The sequence below is a fragment of the Musca vetustissima genome, unplaced genomic scaffold (genome assembly GCF_032173495.1).
Source record: "Musca vetustissima isolate MV318-11 ecotype Yass unplaced genomic scaffold, APGP_CSIRO_Mvet_v1 utg210622, whole genome shotgun sequence".
NCBI lineage: Eukaryota > Metazoa > Arthropoda > Insecta > Diptera > Muscidae > Musca > Musca vetustissima.
In genome coordinates, this window is record NW_026882227.1 from 1 (window position 1) to 27,203 (window position 27,203).

At 33.2% G+C, this 27,203-nt stretch overlaps 1 protein-coding gene across 1 annotated transcript; it reads left to right on the forward strand.

The window, feature by feature from the left end:
• Positions 1–6,754: 6,754 nt before the first annotated feature.
• LOC133328454 (putative uncharacterized protein DDB_G0282133) lies at positions 6,755–24,403 on the forward strand (the record flags this gene model as incomplete). The annotated part of the gene is made up of 7 exons (XM_061537021.1): positions 6,755–6,830; positions 20,091–21,495; positions 21,574–21,703; positions 21,770–22,567; positions 22,903–23,124; positions 23,216–23,342; positions 24,227–24,403. Coding segments are annotated over 7 exons (2,858 nt in total), but the record flags the coding sequence as incomplete, so codon positions are not given.
• Positions 24,404–27,203: the final 2,800 nt, after the last annotated feature.

The window sequence follows — 27,203 nt, forward strand, 5'->3', positions numbered from 1 at the left end:
GCCATCTCTTGTTCGTTTTTCGAATAGCACCCAAAACATCGAACAAACTAATATATATTTGGCCTAATAATGAAAATGCTAAATGGTTTGCATTTTTAAGAGCCATTTTTTTTTTTCATTTTGACCTTGTGTGAAGAAGCAACCAGAAGAAGTAGACCAATGGATCCCATTACTCAGATTACATTTAGTTAAAAACACAGTGAGCGGAGTATTATAGTCATATGATACCGTACACAACTGCCACTGCCACCATATGATACCGTACATAACTGCCACTGCGGAGCAAAATCCCTAGCCTGGTAAACTTTTGCGATATTTAGTTTCTGTGTTGTCTTGTGCAGTGTTGTGCTTTACCTGTTGCCCAGAACCCCTTTTACATTTATATTCGTGACACTCGGTTCGTAATTGTGCGTTCTATAGCGATTATAAAAATAGGCAAAAATTAAGTTTTAGTCGATTTCATAAGCTTCGTATTTGACTATAATCGAAACTTCATGTAAAAGTTCATAGAGATCAGCCTAACATTTACGACCTCTATTGTGAAATGATAATATTTGCGTCTAACTCGCCTATCTGAGCGTATACAAGCATTTATTGGTACCACTCATCTTGGATATACTGTCAACGTCTCCGGTATATGTTCTTCAGGAGTAAATATATACGATATTTCATTTACGTTATCAAAAAGGTCATGCTTATTATTTGGCCAGATCCCCTTGTTAATGCAAAATTTCGTTATATTCGGGCCTCTGAAGCAACCAGAAAAACAGACAAAATTAAAGTTTTTTATCCATTTGATCCCCTAAATATTAACCGATAACCACCAAAAACAATAGTAGTCTTCTTTGATCAGAACCCGTCCTACATACAACATTTTGTGACGACTCGTATATAAATGTGACCTGTACCGTGTTTACAAATTATAATGGACGGATAGACACACATGAGCTAGTCGAGATATGATCGGTGGGTCTAGGACCAATATTTCGCTGTGTTACAAAGTCTTGGGGCCACACGACGCTATAATACCCTGACAACATAGTTGTGTAGGGTATAATAAGTTTGGACTAAATACCTAAATCCATTCCTTTGATATAGGATTTACAATTTTTTCCAACAAAGGGGAGGTACTAAAAGGAGGTCGCAAGCTAAAATTACCATGAAACACATTTTTATTCTATCAAAGCATAAGGCTGTGGGTATAAAATAAATAATTGGGAGCCAAGTCAGTTTATGAGGATGTATAACAAATATTATTTTATGCAATTGTTAAGGCGCCTTAAATAAATCAATTTTTCATACTCTCATAAAGTGAATATTCGGTCAACTTTTCCAAGAGCTCATTTACCAAAAATTCTGAGTTGCGGTACGTCGTTCGGTTTGAATTCATTCACCAGCTGTATTTTGACAGGATTCACAGCTGAATCCTTCCGCAATTGCTGCGCACGTCAACGACACTGATAATAGCTTAAAAAATCACCCTATACATAGAATCACTTTCAGAGGAAAATGTGCATGAGGTAATTCCATTTTTTGCTAATTGATTTTTCATGTCCCTATAAACAACATTACACATGGTCGTACGTATCTATATGTTAGAAACTACTTTTAGTCTCTCAAATACACTTTAGAAAAAAAAACTATTTTTTACAAGATTACATCCTTACATATGTATATCATTATTTCTTAAAAATCCTTTAGCAAATTAAATATTTCTAACTAACTTTCATACGTACATATATAAAAAAGATCCAAGTCAATTAGTATTATTTTCTTATTTTATTGGCAACAAATTTGCCACAACAGTTTCCATTAAAATTTCGTATGTCACTCAAACCCTTGTTAACGGCCACACAAAACGTGTCATAAAAACAAAATCTCATCATAAAAACCGTACAGACAAAGGCATTTGGTTGGTGGTCGGGTTGGTCGGTCGGTCGGTCGGTCGGGACGTTTAATAAATTGTGGTAATTACAGTGGTTATAGCCAATGATACCAACAGCACAAAATACCGACTAAACTAAATCGTAAAAAGGTCAGTTACCATGGCTTTAGCAATAGCAATGAGAAAGGCAAAAGGTTAATAGCCCAGCCAACTAACTAGTACGTGTCATAGACCCACCGGACCGAGAATAATCCGACGAGTCCCTTTCTCTGTGTTAAGGATTGACACTACACCTTTCTCTAGCTCTATCTGTATATTGTCTACTAACAAGAGAGCTGTTGTTTTAGTATCAATGCTATCCTTTTTCTATTATGCCATATTTTTATTAGCATTCGCAACCATTTGACGAAGGACTAGCAAGAAAAAACCAAACAAACACACACACACTCATCTGAACTGGACTAGACACTATAGTATCATCCATAATGCATATGTTTCATGGTTTACTCCGTATAGTGTTACAACGAAACGAGGATAACGAAAGGATTTGTATGAATTTATTGTTACTCTTTAAATGTGTGTGAGTGAGTGTTACAACAACAACGTATTCACATGGCAAAGTGGATCAAGAGGGGTTTTTTATTTCATTGATGCCTTATTTTTGTAGAGGATTTGTGTAGGGATCAAAACAAAACAAAAAACTGTTCGTAAATACTGGCTTATGTATTCACAGCCATTGCTTTACTGGGGGGTTGTGGGAAAATCCTCCAAAAATCTAAATGTATGTGTGTATGTTTCAAAACAAAATAACAATTAATTAAATTGAAAATCGCATCACAAAAATAACAGCCCAATGAAAGAGTTAACAACATAAAAATAAAAATGCTGAAATTTTACAACTCTCAAGGTTGTTAACATGTGTTTTTCCTCGCCTCTTCTTTGCCACATCATTCAAGGACATAATTTTTGGCCAAAACGAAATGAAAAAACTCATCAACATATACTCGCACACACACACACTCACAGACGCAAAAATGCAAAGTAGCCACTCACACACAAGGTTGTTTGCCTTTTATTAAGCAAAATATTCGGATGTTTTGTTATGCCATTCTTTTTTTGGAATTAATTGAAAAAAAAATACATAAACTTGTTGTTTTAGAAATAGTAGAGAGAAAGTGAAAGGATTCGGTATATCAGACCAATAAAATTAAAAAGCATTGAAAATATGAAGGACAACACTTTTATGAACAAAATACATCATAATTTATATTCTAACTATTTAGGAAAGACAATAACAAGTAATAGATTATCATGAGCTATGAATTTGGGTTAATAGTTGTAAAGGGTTATCTATTTCTTGATTGCAAAAAAAAAAAAAATAAAACACATATAAAATATTTTTTCATTATATATTTTTATACTCTACACAACTATGTTTTGTGTGGTCCAAAGTGTTACAAACACTTGATATATTCAACCCATCTTTTAGTACACCGATCGTCATATGTGGACTAACTTAGTTTATCTAGACATAGGTGTCCGTCCGTCCGTCTATCTGTCCATTATAATTTGTAAACACGCTACCGGTCCCAGTTATGGAGTATCGTCACGAAAATTTTTGATGTAGGACCTGTTCTGATCAAAGAAGACCCACTTGTTTTTGGTAATGGCACGGATGAACACCACAAAAATGTGCATGGTGTAGGGGATATGTCCATGGTGTAAGCATGGACCTTTTCATGATGATCGGGTAATATTTAAAAGGTTAAATAGACACTGACTTTTGTGTTAAAAATAAGAAAAACGGCATTCTATGGCGTGTATGTTAACTACTAAAGGATATACGCTGGGGAAGTTGACGTTATATCCAAGAGGAGTGGCTGATATTTATATTGATGCCAATTATTAGGTTGGGGAAAAAATCTATTATCTTTATCCATTATCGCTCACTTGTTTCAAATGTTTAACCCAGATAACGCCAGAGAAATTTAATTTTAATACTTTTGGTGAAAATCACATTTGAAGTTTAGAGAAATCGAAGCCAAAAATCAACAACTCCGTTTTTTTTACTGGAGATTACTGGGCATTTTCAAAGGTGTCCCCGTGTGACATTTTACGGAAATTTATAATAATTTTTTGTAGTTAAAATATTTGAAATAAAATACATTACTTATGTTTGAAATGATTGTTGAAATGCAAAAAAAAAGTTTTAACGAAATTCTAAATTTGCAATGGTACTCATGTTCCCTCATCTACAGTTTGTCGACAACTGAACTAGAGACCAAGATTGCCATATACAAGAATCGGTTGTGGGTCGGAAATGCCCCCCTCTCTCCTAATGGTTCAAGATCTTCCTTATTTGCCAGCTTGGTTTTTAGTTTTTGGGTTTGCTACAACAACATTTTGTCAATACTCGTCGAAATTTGAAGTCGAGAATGAAGGGGTTCCCTTTACTGAAATGCATAATATTAACCCTACTTTCGACATGGTCTTTATGTATTAATCTGTTGTATTGAAAATTAACAAATCTACAATTCTACTGATTATTGTCTTACGATTGGATTTATTATTTTGACAGCAACAGCAGCCATTTAACAAATTTAAATTTTTACACATACCAAAATACATTTACATAAATGTAATAAATAGAATTCTACATATTATTAAATCGATTCAAGATTCATCAACATTTCTAACAACATTAATTGTACAAAAAATTATTATACAAATCATTGTAGACGTCTGGAAACTTTTTTACGATATTTTTAATTACTTAGTAGACTGTAGTTGAATTTTGGAATTTTTTGAATTATAGAAATTGAGTAAACGAAATGTAATATTTGTGCTTTTTTGAATTTCATTTACTCTGGGCTGGTGATAAAAGTAGTAACGTTTATGTATCTTTAGGCTTGTAATTGAATATATTAGGGTGTCCCATAAGTTTATTTCGCGCCACACTATGAATGAGTCTGACTGGCTATGCTTATATAACCATGCAGGTTTATCTCTTAGCCGTACTTTCAAATTACGTTTTGTTGGCGACAAAGCCTCTTTTAAATTCTTTTTTGTCCCCCAAAAGAAACATTTACGGCATATTATGCTTCATTGCTTTAAAAAAGGCAGTAGTGCAAAGGACACTGTAGACGAGATTTGCACCGTTTACCGGAGTGGATGTGGACCTTATCAAGACTGTGCTCGCTGGAAATATGTGCGCGATATGCGCAAGATTGTGGATGACTCTAACATTCCCATGACAATGGTACTTTGGCATTTGATCAAGATGGGATATGCAAAAAGGGAAGAAACTTGTGGTACAACCTAATATAAACAAATACTGGATTTTTTTAATACTATTGTAGTTTAGAAACATAAATTGAAGATTGATAAAGTGTAACTAGATTTTAAAAATTTTAGCAATTTACATAAGGTGTTTTAAGGTGTTTAGTAGTAATAAAAATCATTTAATAATCCTCCAATTAATAAACAGTGATTTCTGATAGAAAATATTTAAATAATTCTCAAACGTATACATTATTTGGTTCCCAATTTACTTAATCAATCTTATGCTTATTCTACAATTTACCCTAATTTGCTTGACGTTTGCACATATTGAGGGAATGAATCTCCAACTTTTATATTTACAATCTGATGCAGCCCGAGGCATTAAAATTCGACCAACTTGGTTCATTTTATCAACAGTCTCTTTTTTGGTCTTAATGACCTATAATACTAGTTCGCTCTGTCTAACCAAATAACAGTAAGCCTTTTATACTCGCTGTAGTCCCTCAGATTATTTTCGTACACTTTTCTGATCCATAATTTTATATAGCAATTGACTATTTTGCTCCAGTCTCTAATGCTACGCAGATTTTTAAGGTATACATATTTATTCTTAGTACATGCTTTTTCTACATATATTTTCAATATAATCATGCACATTTCATTCTGGGATTTGATATGTAAAGGTTTTTTGATTTAGCATTCAAACCTCTTGTTCAAGGCCTCTTGAGACAATTTTATGGAATATTAAATCATTCTCCATGATTATAGATATTTTGTGCTCAGTATGATAGACATTTTTCGCCTTCTCCATAAAATATTGTTTAAATTTCTCTTTGTTTGATATTCCGCAAAGATTGTCTATAGTAGAGAAATAATCAAAATTGTTTAAGATTTAGTAAAATTTTTCCATTTAGAATTCACTGTATTTGGGTATTTGAATTTATAGTAAAATATTAAATAAAATGCATGTTTTTTTTACATCTCAAATAAACGCTATTATATGGGCAAAATAAGCAATGTTTGGTGCTTCATTAAAAAATAAACTCCCCATTTCATATTGAAGAAAATACAAAAATCAGTTTTCCCAGAAAACTTTTGAGTTAAATTGGTGGTCAAAAAGTTTGACCATAATTATTTTGTTCTAAATGATTTTAAGTTTTTTTAATTTATTTGCTAAAGGCAAACTTGTTATGCGCCCCATGCCCTGTTATAATTTGTTTTGAAAAATTGCTCACCTTAGCAAAATTTAAATTTATTAATATTTGTTATGCTGAACAAAAAGTTTTGCAACTTTTTTTCTTCTTCTTGCTTCTGAGTTACTGTTTTTTTATATTACGTTACATTTTTTTACTTCTCTTTTTTTCTGAAATGCCCAAGATTTGTTTTTAACTTATTTTTTACATTATATTAGTTAATATTATTGGTTTTAGTTACTACCTATCTAATACTTGGGTGTAATTTGTTTGCTGCCACTTCTTCTACTTTAGACAAATTACACACTGAGTTGAGTTTACCCTATCTTTTTCTCTCTAATCTCCCTCTCTCTTTCTCTCTGACACTGTCTGTATGTATGTCTATATGATTTTGTTTCTTTTTACAATTGTTTTTTGTTATATTTTTGTAGGAGTCTCTTACAATATATTGATGAGGAACTGAAACTAAGGTAACTACCCAAAAAAAAAGATAAATTTATCACCAAACCAAAGCAACAACAAAAAAAAACAGAAAACTCAAATTAAACTGTATAGAAACCCCAGCAAAAAAAAATTTAGACAAGTAACTTCTAATTCACTTGACTTCATTACAACTTCTTCACTTACACCCACAAACAAACAAACCACAAATTGAGGGTAACAACAACACTAACACACCTCCCAAACAATTTCGAAAAACAAAAAAATGGTTATGTTGTAAATTCTAAATCACTGTCAACCACCAACACCATTACAACTACTACTACTACCTTAACACTTTTACTGTTGCAGTAACATGAGAAAACGAAACGATTTTTTATTTGGTTTGAAATCAAAAAATTACACAGCTCTCTAACACTTTGATTTTGTTGGTGTTATTACATTAAGATTTACTCTTCACTTCCATCATACCCACACCATCACAAATCAACAACAACTACAACATTGTCATCATCACAAACATTACATTTGTTGTAACATTGTCGTTTTTTCTCATTCTCATCATCACAGCATCATGTTCTTCATTTCTTCATCTTCTGTCTCATTTGATTGGGGAATTGGCATTGGGTTAGTTGGGTGTATCACTTTATTTTCTTTCCTTCCTTCCTGTTTCCATTATGCATTGTCATTTTCATATTTCTTTTTTTCATTTTACTTCCGTTAATTTAGTGTCATTTTAATAAATGTCTCCGTATCTCCTATTATTGTTTATTATTTATGAAAAGCAAAGGTACCCCGTAACCCCTCACCTTTTCGATTGTGAAATCATTTATCATTGTGAAAAATTATTGTTTTGTGCTGAACCATTCTAGATTTGTCACTATTATTTGGTGATTATGTTGTTGTTTTTTTATTTGTTATTCCCTAAAAGAGTATCAATCATCGGTGATAAGATTAATTATATTTATTGACAACGATTTTACTAAAAACAGTTAAATGTATTCTCGAAATTTTAAGAGTTTAAATACCCAGTAGTTCGAGTAACTGGTGATGAACTAGATATTTTACTAATTACCTGTAAGTACCACTAGTTACCACTTCATGCCCTAGACTGGTGAATTTAACATGTGTATGTCATTGGGGAAGTCAATTGTCCCCTGCCTGCGTTACCAGTATACAGTCATTTCGATAGTCGATTCATTACCCTTTGCATTACCAGTAACTACTGAATTGGTATGATGTGTGTAAACAACTTTTTCAGTTGACAAAAAAATCCAACAGTCTATTTTGTGTTCCTTTTTGGGGTATGAAGTAACTAGATCACCAAGTAACTAGCTATATAACTATATAATAGCAGACAATTGATATTTTTTGTACAACTGGGTAATGATAATAGCAGCTATCTAGAAAGGATTTATTTTCTTAAATGAATTTATTCTACTCCCAACTTTTTATAATATTTATTATCCAAAATTATTTTATTGTTTTTTGAAGTATTCTCCATCATATCGAAGGATTTTTCCCATATGATTAAGACATTCCCATAACATGCGGTCTGAACGCTTCGAAAAACATCTTCTTTCGATGAAAATCACAAATAAAAGTTTTATCTTGATGTTATTAAATAAAAAGAAGTTATTGTGTACCAAAGCAGACCTATATATCGGATGACCTATAAATAACAGCTTTAGCGGATCAAAAATACGTATGTTTGAGCGGATGTGTGGGAGCTCGCATTGTCATTATACACCACTCAGATTTGACCTCCTACTTGCTTTGAAGTGCTTGTTCCACGAATTGGTTCCGTTGGATTTGGCTCATGTTCGAAGGCCGACCCGGTTGGTTTCTGTTTGGTTTCAGCGTCATACGCACAGATCATTGATTCGTCTCTTGAAGTGATGTTATAAGCGTCATTTGAAGCATCCCTATCGTTTTTTGTTTTTAATTGTGTGAACCAATCGATACGAGCCTCTTTTTGGACGACTGTCAAATTTTGCGGAATCCAACGTGAACTAAATTTTTTATACATATTTATTATTATTGAATGTTGTCTGATGGAGAAAGTGCCTAAAGATGTCTCTATATGACGATCTAACACTTTCAGTTCACTGACGACAACGTGGTTCTGTGGTACAACGGCCTTTTTATACCCTCAGCCTTATGGCCAATGATATCGAAATGCCTTATCGAAATATTGGTTTTAGACCTCATGTTTCTTTGGACCAAATCCGTTTCAGACAATTTGGAGTCGATTTACAAATGTCTGTTCGTGAGTCTGTCTGTCTCTCTGGCCGGCTGGTGTGCACGATAGCTCTTGAATTCAACCAAACATTGCACATCGTAATATTTCTTCCAAATTTAGTTCGAAGATGGCGAATATCATTTCACTCCTTCTGGTACCACCCCATCAAAATAATCAAAATTGTGCAAAAGTAAATAATTATATAATATCATGTGAACGAACTATTCTATTTGAACCAAACATTGCACAAACTATTATCTTTACCAAGCCTAGATCAAGTCCGAAAATGGATCCCATTATTCCACTCCTTCTGGTACCTCCCCACAAATGATCCAAATTTTAAATATATTTAAATCCAATATTAGGCAAAAAGAAATGTGCTATTTGAAACAAATTTGGCACAATCAATTATCTCTAGCAAGCCTAGATTAAGTCCGAAAAAGAGAACCATTGACTCACCTGACCCACAAAATGGTCAAAATTCTGCAAAAAAAAAATTCATTTTATAATATGATGCGAACGGACTATCCGATTTGAACCAAACTTTGTACAACCTATTACCATTACCGAACGTAGATGAAGTCCGATGATCGGACCCATTAGTCCACTCCTTCTGTACCTCCCCCACAAAGGGTAAACATTTTCAAAATTATAAATCCCATATTTGACGACAGCAATGTCCAATTTGACCCAAACTGTGCACAATCTATTATCTTTACAGAGCCTAGATCAAGCTCTGGTCAGAAAGGGTCAGTATATTAAAAACTTGTACATTTTATTAAATTGAAGTAAATTTAATAACCAATGTTATTAAAACATTATTAATGAAACCTCTTTGATAAAAACATAACTTATATAAAGCGAATAATAAAACCTGTGTGTAATTCCGAAGACCTCCGCAAACCATATGTATCTGTCGGCAACACCGAGGAAGCTACTCCTAAATTTTCATCTCATCGATGTATGGCTTAAATGTGATAAAACAAATTTCAGTTAACCATGATGTACCGTTATATTCTATTTTTTTCATAATTTTCAATAATGAAAACTTATACCCAAAGATTAGTTATTAACAAAAAAAAAAAAACATATTTAAAATATGGTAAAATCATTTAATTTCCTTAAATCAGATGTAAAGTTATTTAGGAGCTATATCAAGACGTGGACATATATTAATTATATTCTATAGGATTATTTTCGTGCACATGAGCAACATATGTGAAGTATTGATTTCAGACCTCAAGGTTCATTGCACCAATCCAAAGTCATCCATACATTGCATATCGTAATATTATTTCAAAATTAGATCAAGTTCAATGATGGGATCCATCAGTCTAATTATATTTCTACCTCCCCCCACAAAGTGTCAACATTTTGAATTGTTCGATTTTATCCCAAACTTCGCACATCCTAATATTTTTACCAAACCTACATTAAATCAGATGGGGTCTATAGGACAACTTCTCCTAAACCTCCCCCACAGATTGACATCTAGTGTGTGCTATGTGTTCAGAATCAGGTCGTCAAAAGATTATCCATCATGACACATCCTCTGATGTAGTAAAAGAAAAATTACATACATACGTATGTAGGTACATAGGTCGGTATATGTTTAACAATTTATCATTATTATGCTTCAATATATTTGCCATAATGAAAAGGTTTTGAAGACAATTAGGAATTAGGACAATTAGGATTAGGAAAACACACATATGTATGTATATTGGTAAATCTCTCACGGGCAATGTCGTATTTCTACTGGAAATTGTTAAATTTAATTTACATTAACATAACTCACTGGATGTAGCCCCTTTCTTAAATTCGGGATTTATTTAATAATATACATTTATAATTTGTAAGATTTTTCGAATCAGATTTTAATAAAAAAACGTCTAAGGTTATGAATGAAAAAATCAGAGACATTTACTGCCAACTATAAATGACTACTCAATGGACACCATTATAGAACCATTACTGCATCATTGTCATTATTATTACCATTAGTTTCATATCCATCATCATTATATTCAATATTTGGACATTACTATTTTATTTATTCTTCTTTTTTATTATTCATTCAATATTTACGCATAACATTTTAGTCATTTAAATCATGGCAATTTATTACACAATGGTACTACTAACACATACTTTTTCCTTATGTTTTCACTATAAACATGTTACATTATTTTTAAATATATATATGTATGTAAATTTATATGTATGCTGCTTTGTTAGCGACTAATTGGAATTTTTGATTGGTTTTGATTGTTGTTATTATTATTTTTATTTTTGGTTATTGTTTTTTTTTTTTTTTTTTTTGCTGTTTTTAATTATATGAATATCCTAGATTGACATACTTATCTGATGCTAATCATTTGTGTGTATGTGTTTTCACTTTTTTCTCTCGTGTAGTTGTGTGTTGCATTGTGCAAAATTGTGTGGTGTCTGTTTGCGTTTTAAAACTTTATTGCAATTTATATTGTTTATAATTTAATATCATTTTCTTGTCATAATTATGTATTTATTTTATTAAATATGTTGTATTTAAGTAGTGTCATAAAATATATTAATTTAAAACACATTAAATTAAAATTCAATTGATAATTTACTCTGGCTCTTATTTGAAATAATTGAAGTGAAATGAAAGAAATATATTTAATAACGATTTCCGACTTTCGCATATAAACCTTAAATATTAATATGTTGATTCATATTAAGACATAACTAACTTTGTTAAGATATAACAATGTTTTAGCCTGTCTGAATTTCCCGAATTTCCATATACAATTTGCAGATTTTTTAGCATAAACTCATTTTTAGCATACACGTACGACCACTTTTTGTGTTATTTAAAGAGAATTCAAAAATTAATTTGCAAAAAAAAAACTGTAATAAACCCTTGAACATTTTCGTGCCGTAAAGTCAAGTGTACATCGATGAACTTAATTCATTGCATGGCGATGTATGACTGGCGACTGATAATGCATGATCGTCATGTGTCTTTCCGAGAAATATAGGTATTCTTCTTTCATCTCTATGTTGTAAAAAATGTGAGTTCTCATTGATTTCGTAGAATTTAACAGTCGATGAAAAAGGATCGTTAAAAGTAGAGCAGCGAAGTTTTCACAAAATACGGTCGATGTGCTTGCAAATACGTTTATAATATAATTCCGAAAGAAAATAGTCATTGAAGAAGAATCCAACTGCACCAAAGTGCAAGAAGCACTCGGAATCAAATGATCGCCTGTTAATTCGACAAAAAACCTGAAGTCTTCGGAGAATTTCAAAAAATGAACAAGAAAGACCATGACAATGCAGCTCTCTCATTTCAGCTCAAACTATGGGTCATTAGCCATACAGCCCAGTAAGAACGTCAATGTGTTTGCCGGAGCTGAAGCTTTTTATACACCCCACCATGGTGCAGGCATTTTGATAACCGTTGAGAACACAAAATATAAAATTTTCGCGGGGAAAAAATCACTAAAATAATGATTAACAGTTTAGACAATATTGAAAACACTGTGCAACAAATTTCGATTTTTTGATAATAATCGGGAAATTCCAAAAAAACCTGAAGTCTTCGGAGAATTTCAAAAAATTAACAAGAAAGACCATGACAAAGCAGCTCTCTCATTTCAGCTCAAACTATGGGTCATTAGCCATACAGCCCAGTAAGAACGTCAATGTGTTTGCCGGAGCTGAAGCTTTTTATACACCCCAACATGGTGCAGTCATTTGGATAACCGTTGAGAACACAAAATATAAAATTTTCGCGTGGAAAAAAATCACTAAAATAATAATTTACAGTTTAGACAATATTGATAACACTGTGCAACAAATTTCGATTTTTTGATAATAATCAGGAAATTCCAAAAAATTATGATAGATAGGCTAATATTAGAAGACATGTGTATCAGCATTCGACATTATTTTGGGAGGTTCCAGGGCATTTAAAAATATTCGGATTATCGGAAAATCCTTGCATTTTATATATATAATGTCTTAGGCAATATTACTGATATATGTAAATGTGTGAAATATTTTTATCTAACCCCCAATCGACTCTCTGATGGTGATTTTCAGAAATGACTGAAACCTCATTTAAAATAGGGTTATAGCGGGTCAGAATATTCTTCAAAAATTTTCGCCTTAAAGGTTTACGATAAGTCTCAGAACAGACCAAAACTCAAAAATCAGCCTAAATGTCAAAAATCATAAAATATTAAATGTAGTTTTCGGGTTAAAGCAGATCATATTCCAAATTTGTACCTATTTTCCCTCTAGATGTCGTTTTAGAAGGATAGAATAAGGGACAAAAATATTCTCCATCACATTTTGTATATAAGTCACTGAAAAAAAAAATATCTCCAGCAAAATTTCCCAGTACTTTTTTCAACAAATTGTATGGAAGTAACTTGAAAATTCAATTTTCCATGTATATTAAATATTCTACGTCAAATTTCACTATGAGTCACAAAACAAACTATATATTTAAATTAAATTTTTTTTAGTAATTTACTGTATAAAATTAACAATATTGGCAACAAATTATTTGTTGACTTTAGTATGTTTTAAATAAACCCCTTGCAGAAATGTGTCAAACCTTCAATAAGACTTTATCTTAGGAGTATTTCGTCAAAGACAAAATTATTCTACATCGAATTTCACTATTCGTTACGAAAGAAAAGATTTTTGTAAACTCGATATTTGTTTGTAAAAAATGTATATTAAATTTGGGTATGTACAGCAAATTTTCTAATTTGATCAAATTTCACACTCTTTCCGTTCTGTAGGGTATAATTAAAAATCGGACACAAATGTTCAACATTCGTGATACTTTGTGAACAAATACTAAAATATTTTGCAAATCTGATCTCAATATATTTCTTAAAAATAACAGTTGTTGAGGGAACATATTTTACTAGAATCGTCCCAAACCTTATTAACATTTAACTCTGGAACATGCCATCATCTATAATTTTCCCAATCGTATAAACCTCATATTTTGTTATTTTTAATTTTTCCATTTAATGCAATTTTTCCATTTGCATTCTATGTAATTGTGTACGTTTGTGTGTGTGTGAATGAATATTCCCCATAATAATTGACAAAATATTATTATGTTTCTCAATGCAATTAATTTTCTTTTCCTAGATTTCAAAAATGGAAATGAAATCTTTTCCATGTTTCAGGTAAATGTGTGGGTGTGTATGCGTTTGTGCATGTTTGTATGGATGGATGTATGTGTAGGTTGTCATTGCCGTTAGCAATACTCTTGCTGTTGCTGCTGTGTAGTCTGAACATTAACTTTTACAAAACTTGTATAATTTGCCACTACTACTGCTACAAAGTTAATGGGCGAAAAGAAAATGTAGGGAACAGTTTGAAGAAAAATATTCCCTCCAGATTTTGTTTTGAGTTTTGTTTTTCTCTCCCCCTCTTCCCAAAAGAGAAACATTTTATAATTACATTTTCTTTATGAAGTTTCAATCATGTTACCTCACCTACCTGCCTGCCGGTGCATGTTAAATATGCCATTTGTATTCTGTGTGAATAGGTGTGTGTCTGTGTGCGTAAATTGTTCTACGTCTATACATTTTTAATGAACAATTTATGTAATGTTGCTTTTTTTAATTTAATTCATAAAAACATGTTATGGGGGAGAGATGTGTAAATAGTAAAAACATACATAATACGATTTTACTTATTGGGTAGGCAATTGTGTTACTTTTCGTAGAAATACTGTTCAATGGTATGGATAAAAAATGAATCTCTATAGTTTTACAAAAACTGTTTACACTTCATATAATTTTTGTCAATGTTCGATTCATTACTAAAAAATGTTTTCAAATATACCAAAGGTAATTATTTTCTCACCAAACTGCCCTTGTGGGCTACATCATCCTGTTAAGATGAAATATTTTCATTTTGCAGCGCTTTTGCTTCCTGCCTGTCATCATGTAAATCGGAGAATGTTAACAATTTATAACCTACATATTTGTTGCGTGTGTTTTTATTAAGTTTATACATTGTGAATTTTTTATAAATGTCATCAAAAGATAAAATGCAAAGTGCGCTAATAAACTATCACGTTTACACCATGACATTATTTTATGTTAAACATTGACACCCAACAACCTCGACAAAAGTGATGCTGTTTTTTATTGATGACAGTTTCAAGAATTGGATTTTTGGAAGGATTATTTTCTTAAATTCGAAATAATTAAAATAAATTAGATTACAGTGAATCGGTTTGGAAATGTGGATAGAGTATTTAAAATACTTAAAATGCTTTTGAACGCACCAACAGCATTAACTGGCGATGAAAATCCGTCCATCCGTCTGTCCATTATAATTTTTAAACACTATTCAAGCCACAGTAATAAACAAATCGTTACTAAATTTTGCATGTAAGGGGATGAAATGGAGCAAAAACCTTTTTTGTCTGTTTTTCTGGTCGCTCTAGAGACCACAATTATAACCCGAATACCACGAAATTTTACACCAGGAATGAGCATGACTGTTTCCTTGAAGATCGGTCAAATAGACATAGACATTTGTGTGAAAAATTACAAAATTTGAATTATATGGCGTATATATTTACTCCTGAAGGACATAGACCCGAGAAGTAGATAGTATACCCATACTGTTGTGTGTATTCGGATGTGGGAGTTATGCGTATAGATTTAAAGGTGTATATGTGTTTGATATTGTTTAGTATTACTATTACCCCACTAGAGGACGAAAATGTCGCGCTGATCGCTTGGAAATTTTACACGAAGTTCCGGTTATGGTCAAGGACAATGTCTATAATTTTCGTGATGTTGAGATGATATTTAGGTGGTGCAATGAATAAAACACCTTATTCTTGTCAGATTTTTAGTCGCTTATTATGCAGCTTATTATTATATGCAGAACATAACATGTTTCAAACGGGGAAGGGTATCTGACCAAATTCTTAGAACGGCTGTTTAGAAAATGATCGGTCAATATTTTTTTTATAATAACAAAATTTGAATCTTTTGGAAGAATTTTATACTCCAGGAAACATGATTCGGAAAAGATACCGCAGATTATACGGTCGGCCCGTCCCGCTCACTGGTTTAATTTTCTTTTTGTTTCTGGTTATTTTTTTACTTAGATACCTGGTATTGTTTTGACGATGTTTTCTCTTCAGCAGAAGGATTTTTTTTGTCTGAGACCGAAATGCCTCTTTGGTTCAAAAATGGGTCTAGAACTTTTTTAGTACACAAGATAAGCGGACTATGTAACATTGCCTGCAAAAAAGGTGGTATCTTCAATAAACCTGAAATTCAAACTTACAGCCTCTTCATTTGGAAACTGAGCCTAGGGCCATTAAAATACTTGTAAGTCTATTGAAACCCTTATATGAGGTTATGCCAAAAAATTGACCTACTTTGTATTGTTAGTATTGTTTAAATATTATAACGAACGATACCTTTTTAAAGTGAAATATCAGAAACCTGGCTGATATATATCTGTTTCACTAACATCCATCCGTTTATTCGCGAATATTTGAATTTTTCTACTGATTTTACTGCATACAATTGACATAACATTATTTATATATTACGAGCAAATATATTTTCCATATTAATCCAATACAAAAGCGACCTGAACGAAAAAATAATTATAAAATATCCTACTTGTTGGTCGAAATGGATAATCATTTGTCGGCTTATTGTTAATAATATAAAATTAAATCTAGCAGAGATTAATTGACCGCATAACAAACAAATATAATAAATTGCTAAAATATACATATTTCATTGCAAAGCACACACAAACAAACACACAAAATATTATTTCATTTAATTGAGATTGAGATTTTGCAATGCAAAATTATCAACACCAGCAATAATACTACTCGAAATGGCCACACTGATGTTGTGTTACTTTATAATTTATGTATGCTTGAATTTATATTTGATATCCATAACGATTGAAAAATAAAATAAGATTGTTGAAAAAAGTATTAGGCTATGACGGCAGTCATTGAAATCAATAAAATACTTTAAGAATGTTTTATAGCGGAAATAAAATAGGTTTGATCATTTAATTAAGAAAGTGACATACATTTAAAGACAAAAATAGATTTTAATAGATTAACAATTTTAAAGTTCGATGTGGTTCACCAATTCTTTCAAAATTGCCTATAATGATGAACTTTTTTGTTCCTTTTCATACCTCGATTACAACTGATACATATGTCACAAAAAATATGTACATTAAAAAATATTAAAAATATCTACGTTAAATTAGTCACTTTTTCGGTGTCTTACAAAATTGGCAAATCATTTTTTATTTTCGAAATGTCCACCCCAATATATTTGTTGACAGTGGCAAATGTTTGTCATTAAAAATGAAATGTTTCTTTTAAGCCATTCATTCATTCATTGTTTACAAAAACACACATACGCACACACGCACAGATTACTAACACTCACATAATATGGTTTATTTGTTGATAATATAAACATTAAAACAGCCAGCCTTGTGCATGTTATATTTCATATACATACATACATCATTATCATCACCATTATCCATATATAGACAAACATACATACATGTGCTGCAGTATACAAATACATATGTTAACATAATCTGTTATATATGATAGTTTATGTATTTTTGTATTGTCATGACATACTCTCATTTATATGGCATTATATTCAACAACAACAACATCATCGCCATCATTATCATGGTTGTAGTTGTGATGGTAGTGTCACAGTCAGTCACATCAATATGTAGCAAGATCATAATCATTTTTCCACAGACATGCATCCTTCCCATATGCATGAATTCCCAAAATGTGAATTGTATGTATCTATATGTGTATGCCTGTGTGTATATATGCGAGTGTGTTTGTGATAATGCATTCATTAGTTGGTAACTGCATTGGTCTTTTAAGATGTCATGCAAAGCTTCTTATATATAACAATATAAAAAATTAAGTGTTTATTTTAATCCTATAAACGACAGTAAAGAAAAATGAAAACAAAAACAACACCAACAAACTCTAATGAAGCAATTAAATACTTTGTTATAGGAACATGTAAACGTCTCCTTTACTCTTCCTTTTCCTGTTTTTTCCTAAAAATACAGTAGAATTTGCTTGCAACGACAACTGGAAAATTAACAATTTTAAATGGGTATCGATATTTGATTTGTTATAGTGGATCTAAAGGGATCTCTTCAAGAACTTGATTACAGTTCTCAATTATAAAGCTAGCAAGGAAATCGTTAAAAGCGAAATCTACTGTAGAACATTTTAAATAATGAGTACGAAACATTTGACCATAAATGACAACGTTGACAAATTTTAAATCCCATCTTTCTACTTGATCTAGACTTGGTAAATATAATATGTTGTGCAAGTTTTGATTCAAATCGGACATTCCAGTCACATGATTTTGGATTTATAAATATTGAAAATTTTGACCCTTTGTTGGGGGAGGTACCAGAAGGATTGAACCGACGGGTCCCATATTACTACTTGATCAGGCTTGGTAAAGATAATAGATTGTACAATGTTTGGTTCAAATCGGATAGTCCGAAAATTTTGAAAGAAATTTTAAGATGCGCAAAGTTTGGACAGATGGACGGACGGCTCCAATTTTTCAGAAACGGTTTTGGTCCAAAGAAACATGGGATCTAAAACGAATATTTCGATGAGTCACATTATTATAGTATCATTGTCATAGTATCATTAGCCATAAGGCTGAGGGTATAAAAATTGAATTAACTCGTCATGACAAACTTAAATCTTTATAGGGTGATTAAGCCACATCCTATAGAAATGTGGATTCAATGCTTTAAAAGATGCTTATAAGTTCGCAATCGGCCGTGTAGATCTCGGGAGACAAAGTTAGAATAGGTTATAGGATGTTGAGCCCCCAATCATTTAGCAACTGTTTTCACTCAAAGACCCTTGGTGCAATGTGGTCATCCTGTGTATCTGAAGGAAAATAGAAAAGTGGAGCATGTTCGGACCTATCAAACTTTTTATACTTTCCACCCAAATGAAAATAGAAATTACAGCCAAATCGGTTGAAAAACGTTTCCAAAACTCCTAAAATGCCGTCTTGGCTCAATATTAAACATTTTTAGTAGAAATGTGGGGGTAATACTAAATTACAGACAATTCGGTTAAAAAATCACAAAAGTACCGAATATTGGGGGTACCTTATATAGGTGCTACCCTTAAACTTCAGTCAATATTAATCATTTTTAGAACAAGGATGTGCTATACAATATATATATACAGTGGTGGTCACGCAATTAAAACATTTATTGTGGTAAACATTTTTTGATCAGCCCTCGATTCATTTGATGCTTAATTTGCATAACTTACCTAAATTTAAGTAATTTTTAAAAAACATGTTCAAAAAATACAGTAAAGTAAAAAATCACACAATGTTTTAATTATATGGCCACTTCAAAGTCGATGTATTTTCATAAAAACCGTTATTTATGGAAAAATTGCATGCAATAATTTTCCATTTTCATACTAAATCTCTTAAGTACAGTATATCGAAGTGTTCTGAATTAAAAAAATTTTCAAAAATATTGCAAACGATTCCACTGTATATATATATATATACTCTCCACCTTATGGTCGAATAAACTTCGACAAAATGGAAATAAAGGCAAATCATTGTCATTTACGAGAATGTTCGGTTTTGGCTATCTCCATGAGATTTTCTATTTATGGTAATTATGTTTTATTTTTCTTTATTGATTTTAAGATTTAAATTTTTTAAATCTCAATATGTTCTTTACCAAGTATGTTCGGAACAACCAATAGTAACAAATGTTAATGCAATTGTGGTCAAATGTTTCCATTCTAATAGATTACGCATTTATGCCCCTAATATATTTGTATCTAATCTAAGAACATCATGATTGTACCACTAGATTATTGAATACCACTCTCATATACATTTTGTTGCATTCTTTCTCTCCCGTTTTTTCTTCCATATGTTGTTCTTGTTATTTTTTCTTTTGCTTTTTGCAGAGCCACATTGCCATTAACCGATACCAAAGATTTACTAAGCACTGAATGCAATTGTAGCCATAACGGCGGCGGTAGTAGTGGTGGCGGTGGTGGTGGAGGAGGTGGAAATAATGGTGTCGCTAACAACAGTAACCATAATAACATTACATCATCCAACTCCTCATCGTCGTCGACAAATGGCATCACATCAGGAACAACGGCTTTATCGTCGTCGTCCGCCAATTCCAACTCCAATTCCTCCTCCTCCACACCGGCCGCAGCTTTAATAACCTCCTCAACAACGACCACAAATGGCGGCAGTGGTAATGGTCCATCATCGCTAACTTATGGCAGTGGTTATTCGAATTTGCGCACCACGGCATTGGATGCCATCGATCTCACCGATAATCATTCATCACTGTTTGCCCATTTCGATATGCTGCGACATGGATACATCAACTACAACAATCACAGCCGGCCCATTTCGATTCCAGCATCGGCAAATCAAGCGATGGCAGCCGCAACAGCATCCTCCAATGGCCAATTGTCCACATCGACTTCAATGTACAGTCATCATCCTATGGATAATTCATGTTCTGATCAGAGGGGTGGTGGTAGTGGCGGTGGTGGTGTTAGTGGTAGCGGCATTGACCCATACCACGATGGTGTTGGTGGTGGCCATAGAATTGGTAGTAGTAACTTTGCCAGTAGCAGCAGCAGCGGCAGCATTAACAATGCTGGTGTCGGTGGCAATAGTTGTCATCAGCATGGCAGCAGCAGCAGCGGCGGCGGCGACGGCAACAGTAGTAGTGGTGGCGGTGGTGGTGGCAGCCACTACCATCAACATCAGCATCACCATCATCATCACCATCGTCATCATAGCCAAGATATTTACTCACCTTCTTCATCATCATTTCTGCACTCTAACAATTCTAGTTCGGGTAGTAGTGTTAGTCACTTGGGTGGTGGTATTAGTGGTGGTCACCTACATTCCTCCTCATTGTTGTTATGTAACACTAATGCGTCCGCGTCATCTAATGCTAATGCTTCCTCCTCATCATCTTGTACTACTACTAACAATCATAACAATTGTGCCATGTCCAGTTGTGCGTCCATTTGTCCGAATATAGCATCTGTCTCCTCCTCCTCCTACTCCTCAACGTATATTTACAATAATTACCTTCGCAATAATGGTTCCAATTATTTAAACAGCAATACGACCAGTGATGTTGTCGCCTCGACATCCTCAGCCATGTCATCATCCGCCTCTGCCAATAATGCATCATCCTCGGCGGCGACAGCAGCAGCTGCGGCAGCCGGAAATACAACAACGAATGATCAACAAACAACTAGCAATAATTTGATGAACTATAACAGCCATCATAACTGTGATTATCATCATCATCACCATCAGGAAAATAATCAGGTTGGTAGATAGTCAGCTGACACGTTGCGTATGGCCGAAGCTTCGGAGTGATTTTAATTGCATTCGATTTATTTTTAGAATGGTTTGGAAGATTCACCAAGAAGACACAGTTCCATGGATCAACTACTCGGTCTGATTAACGATATGGGCAAATCATCGCGTACACGAAGTCTAAGTGACGGTGGTACTCAGGAAGATGATGATGAAAGTAAGTTTTACCCTTGAATGTCGATATCTTAGAATCTACAATGATATATTGCCTATTTCCTTGCAGTTGAAAAAGAAGCCCAACCCGATTTACTAAACAATACACCTCCTGTGCCTCCCAAACGCTCCCACAGACGACGACACACACCCCCACGCCCCATATCGAATGGCCTGCCACCGACACCCAAAGTTCACATGGGTGCCTGCTTCTCCAAAATCTTCAATGGTTGTCCTCTACGTGTTCATTGCACTGCCTCGTGGATCCATCCGGAGACACGAGACCAACATCTGCTCATCGGAGCCGAAGAAGGTATATTCAATTTGAATATGAACGAACTACACGATGCTGCCATAGACCAATTGTTCCCCCGACGTACGACATGGTTGTATGTCATTAAGGATGTCCTCATGAGTTTATCGGGTAAATCGTGTCAATTGTATCGCCACGATCTAATCGCCCTACACTCCAAGCAAACGCACCGATTTTCGATGCACATGAACAAGATTCCAGAACGGCTGGTGCCACGCAAGTTTGCCTTGACCACAAAGGTACCCGATACCAAAGGTTGTACACAGTGTTGTGTGACGCGGAATCCCTACAACGGCTACAAGTATTTGTGTGGTGCAACACCCAACGGCATATTCCTGATGCAGTGGTATGACCCCTTGAACAAATTCATGCTGTTGAAACAATGCGAGTGGCCGGCCACAAGCATACTCGGTGGTGGTCATGGTTGTGTGCAGAACGGACGCACGCCTGTCTTTGAGATGATTATTACGCCCGAACTGGAATACCCCATTGTGTGTACGGGAGTACGGAAGGCCGTTAACGGCTGCCTCAAGCTGGAACTCATCAACATGAACAGTGGTATAGATTTCAGTATATGCTTTGGAATTGTTACTTATTGTGTGCTTTTTGTTTGTTCTTCCTTTTCTGCTCCTATTTCTTTTTTGCTGTGTGTGTGCAATTTATTTGTTTGTTACTGATCTTTCCCAAAATCCTGATCCCCCTTATGTCTTTTTTCTGATTTTCTTTTGCTTTTGGTTTCCTCCCACCCACTTTGTGTGTGTGTATCCCCGTCCTGTTGTGTGTTTTGCCTTTGATATTTCTTCTTCGTTCCTTGTCGCGGGGGAAATGTTGAATACTAAAACACACACGCACGCACAAAACCAACACACTACTCGTACACGAATATATAGGTGCAAGTTGGTTCCACTCGGATGATTTGGAATATGATGCTATGGCCACAATGGTACCCCGACGAGATCTACTCAAAGTGGTAAAAGTCCATCAGGTGGAAAAGGATGCAATAATTGTGTGTTATGGAAATGTGATACAAGTGGTTACGCTGCAAGGTAACCCAAAACAGCATAAGAAAATGGTCTCCCAGTTGAATTTCGATTTCAACGTGGATAGTATAGGTGAGTAGTTTATAATTTCGGATGTCTACGATATAAATGATAAATGATTTTGTATTTTTTTTACAATTAATTTGTTTTTCTATTTCCATAGTTTGTTTACCCGATAGTGTTTTAGCATTCCACAAGCACGGCATGCAGGGCAAGTCGCTGCGCAATGGTGAAATAACGCAAGAAATTAAAGATATGAGCCGTACATATCGATTACTGGGAAGTGATAAGTAAGTGCATTCTGAGTTACTTCATCCTATAATTTATTTTTATATGTGGACTCATTCTGTGAACAATGCGTCCAGAATTGACAGTAATGCAGAAATAGAACCTCTCGAAGATAACATTTAACCAACGGTGAAACCCGTCGCATAATGGATGCTTTCCTTTTCATTGCAAAACATCGACTAAAAAGCTCGTATCAAAAAAAAAAAAAAAAAAAAAACTCAAAACTCATTCAAATAATCATCACCCTAACAGATAAATAAAATATATATTTATAAACAATAATTATATATTTTTAATTAGGACTTACAGAATTCATTACAATCCTTAGTTGTGGGGAATGTATAGAAATCTCCCTCATAGAGACTATAGAGAGTTCGAAATCATCCCAAAAATTAATAGCCTTCAAAGCCATTGGTTTTATGGAATAATTTTGAGTCGTGGTACCTTTTACCCGCACTCCGTTTGTGCGATTAAAACACGTCTTTATCATTCTTCGCACTGGTGGGACTTCTGTCCCTACATAGGCCCCTTTCGAAGGTTCTATTGCAACTTATTTGGGTTTCCAACTGCATTTGGGTTCGATTCAAATCGCCTTTGAATATTGATTGGAGGGGTAGCCATCTCTGTATCCTCCAACAGCATATCGTCGGAAGCTTTCGATGAGTCAAGGGTCACTAATGGGCTTCCGGTCCGTTAAGTCATCTTTATCATTTTTTTTTCAATGTTTTTTTCTTACTTTTCTATGCATTTTACGGTAATAATTAAGGTTATACACGAACACCTCGTTCGCTCCGATTTTAATTTAGAATTTTCCAATCTACTCCGACAACGTTCTATTCACACTTCAAAATTAATCATCGCATAATATTTACATCTTTCTTTACAGAGTGGTGGCACTAGAAAGTCAATTGTTACGAACTGGTTCCTTGGGCAGTGAAGAGGGTCATGATCTATACATTTTGGCCGGACACGAGGCCAGTTATTAAAATACAAACAAAACAATGTTAATGTTGGTCAAACACAAAATAACAAATGGCTTATATTTAGTATTACCAAAACTAAAAACAAAATAAAAATTCACTACAAAGAAAATTAAAAAAAAAAATTACACACTTTCTTGAAATAAAAGAAAAGTTATTGAGTAAAGTAATTTGTAAAAAAGAAAACTTAGAGGCAAGTTTATTATTTATGAATAAGATGTCTAAAGAAACAAATAGTGTTTATTGACAAAACAAAATAAAACAGCAGCAAATCGGCAATGTTATCATAATACTCTACTATTTGAAGTTACAACAACAACAAAAGGGAACCCCATGAAAATGAATAAACCATGTAAAATTCTAAAAGTATTTTTCTCTTACGCAAGATACATTTCGAACACAACCACAAACAAAATCCATACACACACCCGGAATGTAATAATAGAAAAAATTAGCAACAAGCAAAAAATTAAAGGAATACATTCTGAATTCTTTGTTGATTTTAGACATGTGTCGTTTTGGTAATGTCTCAACTGTTGACAGAGTAGTAGATTCGTTTAAGGAAAATTTGATAATTATTTTTAACAAAATGTGTTAAAAACAAAAAACAATAATATTAACTATAACGTAAATCTAGTAACACAAACATTCAACTAAACTAAAGCAACAACAAAACATCCAATAAATCTACTCTTAAATTTAATATGTGTATATTGATTGTAATGATAATAAAACTAAAACACCCACTCACACCACAAATAAAAAATAAACTATATTAAATGAAAAAAGAAAATAAAACGAAATTAAATAATATTTAACGATTAATTATATTAATTTATAAACGAAAAATATTGTTTGTATTTGTCAATAATTTATTATTACAATTATTATTATTACGTAAAAGAAGAAACATGCATAAACAGTAAATTCTTCGTCCTTCCTCTATTAGTTGTTAAGTTGATTAATATAGATTTAGCATTAAACACAGTGATTTATGATATAAATTTATAAATAAATATATATTAAAACAAATAAAAATTTCCCCACACAAAAAAAAGAGAAATCAAAACACAAATCAATCCTTGGTTTTGAAAATATTGTCACACATTATATAAACCTTTATAAACATAAATAAAGGTTTGGTCGTAAGACACTCGAATTCGTTCGTTTGGAATTTTACAAAAACAGGTTGTAAATATTGTGTCACATTATATACATACATACGTACATTCAATACAAGCATACATAAATTATTATTATTCAATAAACCAATTAAATACATTTACAAATATTTGTTAATTAATTATGATTTTCCACATCAATTAGATTATCGGTATATTAAAAATGACTTACATTGGCAAATAAAGAATGGAAGTCGAGCCAAATGACTGTAAAACGTTGTGATGTTTTAAATTACAATTTAGGGCTACAACGTTATGTATGGGATCATCGCTAGGGCATTTGTATGACATGAACAAAGATAAACAGATATGGAAACATGTCTTAATTGTTAATTGGCAGTGTTTAGTAACGGAAGTCAACTAACAAAGTCGTAAACAATTTAACCTCTTACCTCATCTTATGTACTAGTAATGTGACGTATTATATATGTTACTATATTAAAATAATAACGATCAAAATACATTATATGTAACATTGCCTAGGTCTAGGCAATATAGCATTGTTGTCTACCACAGACATCTGATTTAGTACACAAAACTAAATAAAATTTTCCAGCCAGATTTTGTATTTTCCTCTGTCATGAAATTTCAACTCTAACAAGGAATTTGACTGTAAAACATTTGTCTGACTTTTATCGCTCTATAGGTATATAGGTGATTGCTTTTTGTCAGACAATGTTGCCGACAGATATATACCCTCAGTCTATGGTTTGCAGAGGTTTACGGAGTTACTGTCTAGTGTCGAGGTGGAGCATTAAAATTTATAATTTTTTTAAATTACCAGAAGGAGAAGAAGGAGTAGACCAGACCTTTGAGTTCCAATTTTTAATTCTTCAGATAAACTACGCAAAGCGGGACCGCAACTCATTGTAGAACTGTCGCATTTGTGTCATATAGCATCAACAAAAGTCCATTTTCCAATCTGGTATTTTTTCGTAAATTACACTCATCCGGCAGATGCGTGTGTTTTTATGCTACACTACCTTCACTGTTTACAATATGGCCAAAAGCCTTAGGGAGATACCAGAAGGAGTAGACCAATTAGTCCCATATTCGGACTAAATCTAGGCTTGGTAAAGATAATAGGTTGCGCAAAGGTTGGTTCAAATCGGGCATTCCATTCGCCTGAAATTAGATTTATAAATTATTTTAAACATTTGTGGGGGAGAAACTAGAAGGAGTGGACCAATTGGGTCCCATTTTCATACTTGATCTAGGCTTGGTAAGGATAATATATTGTACAAAGTTTGATACGAATCTGTTCGCATTATATTATAAAATTATTTTTAGCATAGTTTTTTAACTTGTTGGGGGGGTACCTCCCCCAAAGAAATAATGGAACGATATTCACCATCTTTAAACTTTAACTAAGTTTACAAAAGTGCAGATTTTGAATGAAGTTGGTTACTCCCTTCGATAATTATCTTGCGCACCAGATGGCCAGACAGAAGGGCATGCGTAAATCGGCTCCAGATTGTCTGAAACGGATTTGATCCAAAGAAACATAGGTTATAAAACCAATATTTCGATGAAGCACATTTTTGTCGTATTAAAGAGTAAATACTCTCATTAGCCATGAGGCTGAGGGTATAAAAAATATGTGTATATATAAATCAATATGTTTACCTTTTGATGTACAAATTGGCCTCATAAGTGTTCCGAATTTAAATATAAATTATATGTAGAGTGTTATTCAGTACAT